Source organism: Rhineura floridana, chromosome 4 (assembly GCF_030035675.1).
Source record: "Rhineura floridana isolate rRhiFlo1 chromosome 4, rRhiFlo1.hap2, whole genome shotgun sequence".
NCBI lineage: Eukaryota > Metazoa > Chordata > Lepidosauria > Squamata > Rhineuridae > Rhineura > Rhineura floridana.
In genome coordinates, this window is record NC_084483.1 from 86840950 (window position 1) to 86854967 (window position 14018).

At 41.2% G+C, this 14018-nt stretch overlaps 1 protein-coding gene across 9 annotated transcripts in view; it reads right to left on the reverse strand.

Moving 5' to 3' along the window:
- Positions 1–14018, reverse strand: part of CDK19 (cyclin dependent kinase 19) — a 183507-nt gene that overhangs the window by 83314 nt on the left and 86175 nt on the right. For 4 of the 9 annotated variants that reach the window (XM_061623616.1, XM_061623617.1, XM_061623619.1 and 1 more), the window contains one exon: positions 10146–10194. The exons of 2 other annotated variants lie outside the window; for them this stretch is intronic. In XM_061623616.1, the coding sequence (XP_061479600.1) occupies positions 10146–10194 (49 nt within the window). Of the gene's footprint in view, positions 1–10145; positions 10257–14018 lie in introns of all 9 variants that reach the window. 3 more of the 9 variants (XM_061623613.1, XM_061623622.1, XM_061623615.1) reach the window with 1 other exon arrangement.

The window sequence follows — 14018 nt, forward strand, 5'->3', positions numbered from 1 at the left end:
ATAAAATGCAAAAGGCCACTAAAGCTGACAAAAAAGAAGGGAGGAAATTCAGGCTGTTTTCTGATTTGGTTGTCAGGAAGCTGGCATTACACTTGTACCATACTTGAGAAGGCAGAAACAGGCACATCTAGGATTAGGACTTCCCAGGAAAGAAGGGGTGACTTCTAGACACCAATAATTGAGAATTTAAGGAAACTATTAAAGAACTGAAACAGAAAGAGACAAACTCTCGATAGTGAAGAGCCTATAGAGAAACGGAATCTGGGGGAAGGAATGCCTAAGCAATTTGCGATTCTGCACTATTACCTTAAACTTAATTGAACATGTACTCTTGATTATGATCCCTATGTAATGGATGTCTTCAAGAAGTAAGATTACTTATTAAATCAGTGCTTCCCATGGTAAGTTGCCAGCATATACCAAAAATAGACACACATGCCTACTCCCATTTAAAATTTAAACGAAAGCCTGGGGACTTAGAGGTAGTCACATGACCTATTCACTAGACCAAAAATCGTAAAGCACCCAGAGACTGCAGTATTTCTAATTGCAAATATACGTAATTAGTGTTTTCTCCACTTTGTGGGTATGCAATCATCATAAAGGTAGAAAAACAGCCAACAAACACTTGTACAGAAGTTGCAAACCCTAGAAATCACTTCAAAAAGGAAATGCCTAGCCCTATTTCTTAATCTTTATTTGTTTGCAAAAAAAATCCTATATCCTATACCATTAAGAAAAAATGTGGCAGTAAATAGCATAAAACCTAACAACAAAATTAAATTCATGAAGCAAGTACAAAATACATCACAAATCAGTAGATCTGGTTAATAAATCAACATAGCTAGATAACCCCACAAGAAAAGCCTGGGTGAAGAGATGAGTTTTAGGCAGGCACCTAAATGCCACAACTGTAAGGGCCTGCCTAATGTTCAATGGGAGCACATTCCAAAGGGCAAGGTGTTATCACACAAAAGTCCCTGTCTTAGGGACATGAGATGAACCTTGGGAGCATACAGCATTACCAAGAGTTTTTAATTAAAATATAATTGTCATCTAGGTAATCATTTATGACCTGAAGAACAATTTATTTCCTAAAACAAAATGTAGCCCTGGCTACCTATTAGCTTCTGGGCTAAGTTCAAGGTTCTACTTTTGGTGTACAAAGCCCTGTACAGCTTGTGACCAGGATACCTAAAAGACTCTTATTCCTTATATACCCAGTTGATCACTGTGCTCTGCAGGTGAGGGCCTTCTACAGATATCATCTTATCAGGAGGTCCATTCTGCACAACATGGGAAATGGACCTTTAGTGTAGTGGCACCAATCCCCTCCCCTTAAATATTAGACAGGCACCATCTTTGTTATCTTTTCGGTGTCTACTGAAGACTTTCCTCTTTCAACAAGTCTTAAGTAGATACCTTATCCCAGTCTACATTTGTGTTGGAATTGCTTTTTAATAATACACATTTTTTAAAAAAATATGGTTTAATATATTTTACAGTCTGTTTTTATGATGTTTTAAAGTATCTTTAGTGCTTTTGTTTGCTGCCCTGGGCTCCTACTAGAGGAAAGGAAGGAAGATACATACATACATATATATATATATATATATATATATATATATATACATACATATATATATACATACATATATATATATATATATATACATACATATATATATATATATATATATATATATATATATATATATATATATATATATATATATATATATATATATATATATATATATATATATATATATATATATAAATGACTTGTACTGAACATGAAAGACTGATTTTCTCAGCACATGGTAGCACTACAAGATCACTTCAGAAAAGCCTGAAAATTCACAGAACTTTCGTAAGAGGCCACTAAATGCAAACAATCTCAAAACTTAACTGAGATAATAGTTTGTTGTCAAAACCAGTTGGTCATTGCAGAACATTTAAAAAAAAATCAGTATTAGTTTCCTACATAATAAAAGCAGTGATGCCTAAATAAGCCCTGCCTAATTGCTTTAAAAATAGGATTAGAGAGGGAGAGAAAGATTTACAATGCAAATGCAATTCTGTGCTATGTTCACTCAAAAGTTCGATTAATTTACAGCACAATAAGTATGTCTACTCAAAAGTAAGTCCTACTGAATTCAATGGGGTTTACTCCAGGTATGTGGCATTAGCATTGCCCAGAAAAGTGAGTATAGGATTAATGCTTCATATTGGGAAGGTTTTCAAAACACTGCCCTCTTCAACAGCTCAGGAAAATTTAAACTTGTTTGACTACTGCTCACAAGAGAGAAAAAGACTGAAAGCTATATATTTACTCAATTTATGATATTTCAGATAAGCAGAAAAAAACCAACAGTTTTCTGGCCTTGCAATGGGGTCTAGCTACCGCCTTGTCAATCACAACCCTGACTTCACTTATTGGCTACAAACAGGATTACAGCAGTCAGCTACAAGTTCATTTAACAAAAGTTGTGAGAGGGCAGCTGACGTTTTGGTGTATATGTCTTGAACCTGACCACCAAGAAACTTACTTTTTAAAAAATGAAAGCTGAGAGTCTGGAGATTAAGGTTGCTCACCCAGAGACCCGGAGAGGACCCTAAAAATCCAGTGTCTCTGGGCAAAAACCAGAGACTGGGCAACTCTACTGACTGGGAATTCAAACCTGGGCCTACACGGTACTATTCCACCACTCTAGCTGTCAATATAACTATGCCAACTAATATAATCAATGGGCCAGACTACCATCTTTTCTGCCCTGAAAAGCTTAAATACTAATTATTTATAGCACAGAGCATGCAAACTAGCATTACATCAAACTAATATGACACCAAGAATGTAAGTGGCCTAATAAAAGTAACATGTACTTAAAAATGTGGGTTTTAAAGTTGTTTTTGAAGGAGTGAAGGAACTTTACAAACATTGATTGGGAGGCTGTTCCAAGTTTAAGAGGCAGCATGGAAAGAGACAAAATTGGGAGTGAGCAAAAAGTCAACATGGAAAATGGAGTGATGCTTAGGATAAGTGATAGAAAGGGAGTTATTCAAAACATGAGGAATAAAGTTTTGGCCATCACCAAGTTTCAGACACCCCCAAAGAAAGCAACCATGATTCAAAATTGTACATCACAGGGCTCTAGGGGCTCAAAACTCAGTTTAAGCATTCTAGGGCTGTGTCCACTGGAACATTATTTTTACATTTCATTTAACTTTTAAGGCTTTTCACTGGCAATAGCAACTGGAAAACAAATGAAATTTTGGAGAAACAAGTCAAGAGACAGAGACAAACCATGGTTTAGCATTGTGCGTGAACCATGCCATTATGTATCCCACTTTTTCTCCACACATTGGCACACATTGTTCTCCACCCTCCCATTTTATCATCACAACTAACCCTGTGAGGTGGGTTAGGCTGAGAAATAGTGACTGGCCTAAATAATTAGTTTCCCTATACTTCTGAACTTCCTCTTCTCAGAACTGCATGCTTCCCAAATGTTGAAGTAGTACAATTGCCCCAATCACCTTCCAATGACCAGAAAGGGGCATACTATATGATTCTGGGCTAATTATTATTTATTTAGTTGCATGGGAGTAACTTCTTTAGAGGAACCCTGAGACTACTGCAAGCGGTCAGGGTCAACAATGTGGTTACTACCCACACAAATCTCACTCATCAAGAGGGAGGTCAGTGTGTGAGTGATAAGAAATTACAACAGCTACCCCATCCATATGGCTTGATTGTTTATACATTCCTGAAACATCATGGATCACACCATGGGGAAGTAGCTCCATTACCACAGCAGATATATGTGAAATGGTCCTTAGCCTGTGGCAATTGCATAAAAACACATACTTTAATGAGGTGCTTGATTTGGTTAGAAAATTAAAAAGTGTAGCACATACAGTTCAAACATATGTAAATAGTGGAAGCATTTATTTGAAAATTCTTAGTAAAGACAGTCTAGGAAATAGTGACAGTGCAATGTTGAATGGCCAGAAAGAGACAGCACACTGTGAAATAATTTATTTACTTAAATTGAATTGAATTGTATTTGTATACTGCCCCATAGCTGAAGCTCTCTGGGTGGTTTACAACAATTAAAAACATTAAAAACAAATATACAAATTTAAAAACACATTTTAAAAAAGCAATTTAAAAACACATGCTAAAATGCCTGAGAGAAGAAGAAAGTCTTGACCTGGCGCTGAAAAGATAACAGTGTTTGGGCCAGGCGCACCTCGTCAGGGAGATCATTCCATAATTTAGGGGCCACCACTGAAAGGCCCTCTCCCTTGTTGCCAGCCTCCCTCAGAGTAGGCATCTGGAGGAGGGTCTTGGATGTTGAGCATAGTGTATGGGTGGGTTTGTGTCAGGAGAGGCATTCCATCAGATATTGTGGTCCCAAGCCGTGTAAGAATTATAGGTTAAAACCAGCACCATGAATTGAGCTCGGAAATATACAGGCAGCCAATGCAAGTGGGCCAGAATCGGTTTTATATGTTTGAACCGTCTGGTCCCTGTTACCAATCTGGCCGCTGCATTTTGCACAAGCTGCAGTTTCCGAACCGTCTTCAAAGGCAGCCCCATGTAGAGCGCATTGCAGTAATCTATCTTGGAGGTTGCCAGAGCATGGACAACTGAAGCCAGGTTATCCCTGTCCAGATAGGGGCGTAGCTGGGCCACCAACCGAAGTTGGTAGAAGGCATTCCGTGCCACTGAGGCTACCTGAGCCTCAAGTGACAGAGATGGTTCTAGGAGAACCCCCAAGCTACAAACCTGCTCCTTCGGGGGAGTGCAACCCCATCCAGGACAGGTTGGACATCCACCATCTGGTCAGAAGAACCACCCACTAGCAGCATCTCAGTCTTGTCTGGATTGAGCCTCAGGTTATTAGCCCTCATCCAGTCCATTGTTGCAGCCAGGCACTGGTTCAGCACATTGACAGCCTCACCTGAAGAAGATGAAAAGGAGAAATAGAGCTGCGTGTCATCAGCATATTGATGGCAACGCACTCCAAAGCTCCGGATGACTGCACCCAACCATTTCATGTTGGTGTTGAACAGCATGGGGGACAGAACTGACCCCTGTGGAACCACATACTGGAGAGTCCAGGGTGCCAAGCAATGTTCCCCAAGCACCACCTTCTGCAGCCAACCCGCCAAGTAGGAGCAGAACCACCACGATGCAGTCCCTCCCACTCCCAACTCAGCCAGTCTTCCCAGAAGGATACCATGGTTGATGGTATCAAAAGCCGCTGAGAGATCAAGGAGAATCAACAGAGTCATACTCTCTCTCCCAACAGAGGTCATCACACAGGACAACCAAGGCTGTTTCCATGCCAAAAGCAGGCCTGAAACCCGACTGAAATGGATCCAGATAATCGGTCTCATCCAGGAGGGTCTGCAGCTGGCCTGCCACCACTCGTTCAAGGACCTTGCCCAGGAATGGAACATTTGCCACCGGCCTATAGTTAAGATTTTCTAGGTCCAGGGAGGGTCTCTTCAGGAGTGGTCTCACTACCACCTCTTTCAGGCAGCCAGGGACAACCCCCTCTCGCAGAGGGGCATTAATCACTTCCCTGGCCCAGTCAGCTGTTCCATCCCTGCTAGCTTTTATTAGCCAAGGGCAAGGATCCAGCACAGAAGTGGTTGCATGAACCTGTCCAAGCACCTTGTCAACATCCTCAAGCTGTACCAACTGAAACTCATCCAAGAAATCAGGACAAGGCTGTGCTCTGGATACCTCGCTTGATTCACCTGCTATAACACTGAAGTCTAAGTCCTGGTGGATGTTAACGATTTTTTCCTGGAAGTCCCTAGCAAATTCATTACAGCAGGCCTCAAATGGTTTTACCATGTCCTTGGGGCCAGCATGTAATAGTCCCTGGAAAATTCTGAAGAGCTCCGTGTGATGTCCCTGTATGTAGATATTACTGTAAATATGGTAAGTGCAGGTTTTGTAGGGTAAATGTGGTAAGTAGAGTGAGAGAGAGGGGGGAGTACATGGGGTAGAATGCTGGAGAATGCTGTATTGTGATTGGCTGAGCGTTTGAGTGGCTGAAGGTATAAAAGAGAGGATGACAGTTGAGAAAGAGTTCTGTTGGTTGAGTCGGTTGGTTGGTTGTTTTGGGTTGGAGTTGGTTGTGGGTTGGATTATATTTGGCTGGTATTAAGGCACATTATATATGACTGGAAACAAAGAGTGACACTATATGAAACCATACGCTTGTTAAATATACCTAAAGTAATCTTGTTATTTCCTGGTGTTTATAAATAAATATTTTATTGGTTTACCAAAAGCCTGATCCTTGGCTGGGGTTTACACAGACCAGAAGGGAGGGCAGGGTAATTACCAAGGTGGAGAAACAGTATCAAATGGTGGCAGCGGTGAAGAGATAGTGTATCATCAAGTATCCAGGGCAACCCAGGGCTGTATGCTTTATTGGCACAAAGATACAGGAGGGTTGTGGCGTGCAAGTGCACCCAGACACAAAGTAACAATAAGCCAGAAGGAGACTAAGGCAAATTCTCAAAGCAATATTGTGAAATAGGGAGTGGCTGGTGGTGCTGCCTAGCAGTGGGATCTTGCGAGATTTGTGCTAGAGCTGGTGAGAGAAATAAAAACCAGGTTCCTGACTGGAGGGACCTTACAGGAGGTGGCAGCAGGTGGGATCCTCACACTCAGCTGGACGGCAGATTGATGATTTGATAGTGGCAGCAAAATATTGTTTTTTTTGCTGCCCTCACTGCCCCTAAATACAGCTTACGATAGGCACTTACCAGTGTGTAACTGCATCCACCAGGAGTTCGTCTCCATCTGCACTCAAGCCGTCTCCTATATTGTTTCATTGCTCTCAGCTCTGAGGTATACCCTGGAGTCTACGAGCTCTACACAGGAGAGGGTGCTCAGGAGCAGGGCCAGCCCCAGACATACTGGGGCCCTTGGGCAAAAGCCTGCCCCAGGCCCCTCTGCTCCCCTTACGCGATTTGCAGCAGGATCGCTGCCGCGAATCACAGGGCAAGAGCTTCGGAGCTCCGCCATTCCCTTCCTTAACTTACCTTGTTCTGCGGTTGCGCATGCAGCGGTGCCCTTAAGAAAGATGGCGGCTGAGGTTTCCCTAAGGAGCTGAAGCCTCTGCCGCCATCTTGGTTCATGGCAGGGATGCGAGCACACAGCACGCATGCGTGCCATCAGCCAAGATGGCGGCAGAGGCTTCAGCCCCTTAGGAAAACCTCACCAGCCATCTTTCTTAAGGGCACCACTGCGTGCGCAACCGCAGAACAAGGTAAGTTAAGGAAGGAAATGGCGGAGCTCCAAAGCTCTTGCCCTGTGATTTACGGCAGCGATCCTGCCATGAATCACAGAAGGGGAGCAGAGGGGCCCCCAGGGGCTCCTGTAGCGTCAGGGGCTCTTGGGCCAGTGCCCCACCTGGTTGTCCCTTGGAACTGGCCCGCTCAGGAGCAATCGTGTCAACCGACCAGGTCATTTCTGTATTCCATAGTTCAACCAAAGTTTCGACAGGAGCGCAAGCCTTATCAGGCAGAAAACTTCCCAGAGCCCTTTGGAAACCATCTGGATCCATTAGTCTCTGGGGGTGGACCAACTTAATAGGTCCCCCACCATTGCAGAGGGGAAAAGCCACTGTAAGTCTAAACTTCAGCAAGCAGTGATCTGTCCATGACAGAGGGACTGATGTAAGGCCCTCCACATTCAGATCACCATCTCCATGTCCAGTTGCAAAAACCAAGTCTAGAGTGTGCCCTGCTACATATGTTGGGCCAATGGCATATTGGGACAGTCCCATGGTTGTCATAGAGACCATGAAATCCTAAGCCGCCCTGGATAAGGTGGCCTCTGCATAGATGTTGACATCCCCCAGGACCAACAGTCTGGGGGATCTCAACAATACACCCGAGACCACCTCCGTCAGCTCAGCTCTCTGTCTGCTGGGCAGCAGGGTGGGCGGTACACCAACAGAATCCCCAGTCTGTCCCGCTGACCCAACACAAGGTGCAAACACTCCAGACCAGTAGTCACATGGACAGGGTGCTTGCAGAGGGAGATGGAGCTCCCATAGACCACAGCAACCCCCCGCCCCCGCCCCTCAGGTCCACCCTGATGCTGAACCAGGTACCCTGGTGGGTATGTTGAATTTGCATTATAACAAGCAGCTAACAAGGAGAGGTGACCCTACAAACCTATTGTTCATGTGGTATCTTTCACACAGTGCAAACAGCATTAAATAGCAAGATCTGCAAATTGAATTCTTAAACATGATGCTCATTTTAGTAGCAAAACATTATTTTGTGGTTGCTTTTAAAAGCAAATAAATTCAACTGATGCAGAGAGTTAAAGCTTATGCATATACAATGAAGTTATTCATAATAAGCCTGATAAGTTTGGGCTATGAAGTATACACTCATTCTTTGTGCAATTAACTTTGATGGGGGAAACTTAAAAAATGAGTGGGTGCATGTTAGTAAATCTGTAAGAACAAGTCTACTCAATTAAATTATATGGAACATGCAGTAGCATGAAATCTCATGACTTTATATCATTGTGATCCAAGTTTCTTTTTACTTTGAACATTGTTTGCATGTATTTTTCTCGACACAAAACTATTACTCATGTATTTCATAATTGCTTTTCATCATACAGTTCCATTACTATTGTAAGCAAGGCAGTAGTTTGTTACAGGCAAACCTAAATTTCATGTTAATGTAATCCTAATTCAACATAGCTTGAATAGATCAGGGAAGAACAGCAGTAATCAGAGTATTTCCATAGGAAGTTATCACCAACCAGCTACTAACAAAAATGTTCGATTTTCATATTGTACATGATGCAGAAACATAATGACTGCACACCAACATGTAAGCAATATTTGAGCAGGCTCCTATTTCTATTGATCTTCAAACACTTTCATATGTACATGCCACAGTGCACAGCAAGGGCTTTGGAAACTTAAAATTTTAAAACAGTTCCAGAAGGGTAGCCATGTTAGTCAGTTGTAACAAAAAAGAAGAGTCTTGTTGGCACCTTATAATTTATTATGGCATAAACTTTTCATGAGGATCAAACTAGATGAAATAACAGGAGATCTGTGATGAGATCTCCTGACTTTACTGATTTTTTCTATAAAAGCAGCCACTCCCAAATTGGATCACTGCTGTGGTGCTGGTGTGGTTTAACTCCCTACGCCATTTTCTCCTTTTCAGTTACCCTCCCCAAAGGTGTGGCTTGCCCAGTTGAGCAAAAATATGGGAGTACCTAATCACAGGTCTCCAGTGTCCTCTCTCCTTTGACAGTTGTACTAGGGGCACACATGCCATTGGGGGTGACCTCAAATTGTTCTATGGATTGTGGCACTGCAGGCATATGTATCAATATATGCATGTCCCCACACTATAGAGCATAGAATAGGACAATGTGAATGGTAACAGCATGAGCAAACCTCCAGTAATTTCAGCTTCTGTTATAAAAAAAGGGGGGCCTTCCAGTGCCCATGAATGAAAATAAATCTTGCAATTAAAAACATAGGGACCAGGTATTTCTCTGGGTGCCTCCAGACTTTCATTGTTTTGCAGGAGGAATTCCAGCACATACAGGAACATAAGGTTTGAGCAATAAAAGTGGACTAAAGCACTGTCGTCCTTTTTATAAAAAAGAATCAGACTTTTTGCAGTTTGTAATGTGACAGGGAAATGTGTTGAAAAGTGTGGGATGAGCAAATGATTAATGGAAAGATACACAAACACCCCACAAGCAAATCAGAATGAATGTTCAAATAAAGACAGGGCAAAGTCTAACCATCACATAAATTTTGCAAACAAATCCGGATGAATGCTGAATAAACTGATCATCTGAAATAACGGTTAGAGTGAAGCTCCTTCATTTAGCACAACTTATAAAAAAAGAATTCATTGTGGCATTCAGGCTAGGTCTCCATTCCCAACATAAGTTATATGGCTATATATGCTGTAAGTACATGAATATTGGTTCATTAAATTATTCTGATTGCAGGTTTTTGGATTTGTTTTAGAGGGTTTTTCCCCAGATTTCTACCACCCCCAGTTATGAACATACAACTACAGCCAGTCAGACCACCAGGAAATTTTGAACTTACCCACAAATCATGTTCGGCATAATCAAACAGCAGCCACACTTTTCTGTCACTATGAGAAAGAAAAACCTTCTGTAATGCAATCACATTAGGGTGCTTCAGTTCTCTCAAAAGCTGTAAGTGAAGAGACAAAACCATTAATATTTTTGTCATCACAAAATGGACAATTTACTTTTAATTTGCAAAAACGACATGAAAAGTCTTTGATTCCAATTCCAGCAGCTCCAGGATAATATAAGCACAAGGAATACCTCACAGAACACAGTATATTTTTCTCAAATAGTACAAAAAGATGTACAACAAATGTCCTACTTGCCAGACATCAAAGGAACAATGTGTAGAACCCCCCACCCCGAGATTAAGCTCTGCAGTGGACCCTCACCCATTGCCACAGAAGTGAAAGAATTATGGCTATTCTTTGGTTCCCTGGTTTTCCCAGTTGCTTTTTCTTTTGCTGACTTCCAATCTGGATAGAAGCTGTAATGGTTTACAAAGAAAGCGGGAGACAGTGTATAGATAAAGAATGGTCATGAAGAAAATGCATGACCTACTTGATGTTTGTGTCCACTATATCATTATTTCATGCAAGTAAAATGTATTTCATATTCAGCTCTGCAGATACCTTACTTTTCATTTTCACACAATCTCATTATAAGTAACCATATAACTAAAGGAAATGTTAAAGTCTCATTTACTGAGAAAAACGTTACTCTGCTTTTCAGAAAATCAAAATATTCCGCATGCCTGGCTCTGACCTAGTACTGGACACAGGTGAGGATGAACTATATCTTATCACTAATACTCCAATACCAAGGACTTGGAAGAGCAGGCTGGGTCCTCTGGAACCAGCACTGAGGATCTCCTTGAGGGACCCTCCGCCAAGAGACCCACTGAAGAATCCTTGGTGCTGTTAGAAACCATACCCCCAGCGCACCAACACCAAAAGGTCTGGGCCCAGGCCAAAGAATGGCAACATAGTATGCATCTGTGGAACCAAAGTCATTGTGCAACTTGAGTAAAAGGGGTCATCTCGAGAGCAAGTAATCCCTGAAAAACCTCATCCCCAGAGGTTGTAGTTGGGGTGTGATCTTGTTGGCCAGAGTATATAAGGCCACCTTCCTGAGCATTCTAGCTACACAGATCTCTAGCTCCTTGCTTCTGAACCTGGTATCCCCTCCTTGCTGTGTTGCACCTTGCCTGGATTCCCTTTGGTATTGAACTTGGACTACTGTTGTTTCACCTTACCTGTGGATTAAGTCTTAGACTTGGATTGACACCATGTAATTGATCTTCTCTTGTTTTGGATACTGCTGCACCCTTATCTCAGTTCCCTTTGTGAGCATTTTTGGGTGTGAGACTTAGAACTCCCTGGACTGGGGCTCTAGTCCTAAGGACATCTGCTGGAATGTGACAGTCTTATAATAAAGGAAATGTTATGTTGGATTAATACAGTATTCTGTTAGGAGCTTTGATACTGCTTCATACCCTTTTGCTGCTGTATTTTAAAGTGTGATTTTTTCTAATTTATTAATTCCAAAATTATACAATACATACATATGACATCAACATTTTCAATTATTCAATCCACCACCACCCCTTACGGGATTGACAGTATCCTGAAAAACTAAATCCAGTTTTGATCTCTCCTTAACCCTTTCTCTTTCTATCCAAGTTCAATTTTTTTGTGTGCATGTGATTTTTCCCCCTTCTGTAACTCTGCTGCTGCCTTCAAATACTTCTGAGTAGTTACCATTTTAATCATGGGGATTATCAGGAATCACAAAGGGCTTAGAAACTCTACTACTGTTAATAGTGCTCATGACAATTGGAACAAATTAATGAACTACATCTTCTCTCTAAACACCCCATGCCTAGAAGTAGCAATCCACTTAGTTTACAATGAGGTTCTACTGGCTCAGTTGGGAGGCTGGGTCACATCTAGAGATGGGGAAGAAATTAGCTTTAGTTCACGTTTAAAGGAGAACCTACTTAATATGCACTTTCTAATACAAACCAAAACGCACCCATCCTTCAAAATTTACACTCCTCTGAATTTTGCAACAGTACAAAAATGCATATACGAGGGTAAAGTGTGCAAATTAGTGAAAACAGCATACAAAATGCATTATATAGGGGGAAATGCTGCAGAAATGTGTATATTGGGCAAAATTGCACACAAAAATGTGCATATTAGGTGACACTGCACTAAAATGCTGGTGATTTTAACAAGGACTTCAAAAAATCACAAACTGATATAGAAATGTGGAGAAATACTGGAAAAATGAAAAACCAAAATAGACAGATTTGCCCATCCCTAGTAGCATCAGGGTGAAGCCTTTTCTTTCAGCCTCCAGATATGGCAGTTAATATGGTGGTGTTCAGACAGTGTTTAAATTACATGATTTGGGATTTCAGGACAACATAAATCCAGAAAAAACAACAAAGTCTTGTGGCACCCTGAAGACTAACAAATTTACTGTGGCATAAGCTTTCGTGGACTACAGTCCACTTCATCAGATGCATGAAGTGTTATCCTGAGTTGCAGATTCATATATGCATCCTCTAACACTACAAGGCAAAGTCAAGTGATGATAAATCTGGAAGGCGTTCTAAATGAAGAAAGATGCCGCCGGGACAGAGAACAAACATCCAGCTGCCTGAAACCTTTGAAATACTATATATCTCTACCAACCAAGTTTTTGCATGTTAAATAGAGATCAACTAGTACCGTGTGCACATAAATTTTAGGCTTTTCCATTTTTTTCAGTTTCCACATTTAACTTTTTAGTTTCTATGTTTAATGAAAAGGGATACAAATGCTGTTTTCATATGAACACTTTTGTTGTCCTTTCATTAATCTTTCTGTCCCTTACTGTTCCAGTACCTATTTTTGCATATCACCCAAGTATTATAAGCTTTCTCCCTTTTGTTCTCTGAAGATACATCAGGCTCTTTCTAAAAGAGGATAATTTTACACCTTGCACTGGAGTGTTGTGCAAGAACAGTGAAACTAAATCTAAAAATGATATACTTTTGAAAAAGCATGAGTATTGCTATAGAACCTACTTGTTGCAGCACTTTTAAGTATTTGCAGAACAGTGCTGGTAGCTACTTTCTTTCTGCTATGGATCAAACTCTATAGTTTGGGTTCAGAGCATCAATTTGCACATTTGCACCACTTTGTTGTTGTTGTTATGTGCCTTCAAGTTGATTACGACTTATGGCAACCCTATGAATCAGCGACCTCCAAGAGCATCTGTCATGAACCACCCTGTTCAGATCTTCTAAGGTCAAGTCTGTGGTTTCCTTTATGGAATCAATCCATCTCTTGTTTGATCTTCTTTTTCTACTCCCTTCTGTTTTTCCCAGCATTATTGTCTTTTCTAAGTGAATCAGGTCTTCTCATTATGTGTCCAAAGTATGATAACCTCAGTTTCATCATTTTAACTTCTAGTGATAGTTCTGGTTTAATTTGTTCTAACACCCAATTATTTGTCTTTTTCGTAGTCCATGGTATGCGCAAAGCTCTCCTCCAACACCACATTTCAAATGTTAAGTTTTCTCTTATCCCCTTTTTTCACTAACCAACTTTCACATGCATATAGAGATCGGGAATACCATGGTCTGAATGATCCTGACTTTAGTGTTCAGTGATACATCTTTGCATTTGAGGACCTTTTCTAGTTCTCTCATAGCTGCTCTCCCCAGTCCTAGCCTCCTGATTTCTTGACTATTGTCTCCATTTTGGTTAATGACTGTGCCGAGGCATTGATAATCCTCAAGGTATTGATAATCCTTTTGCAACACTAAGTCAAACAAAATTCCAAAGTATATCCCACAAGCTGTGAGGAAACAATCAAGTTTAATTTCTGCTGC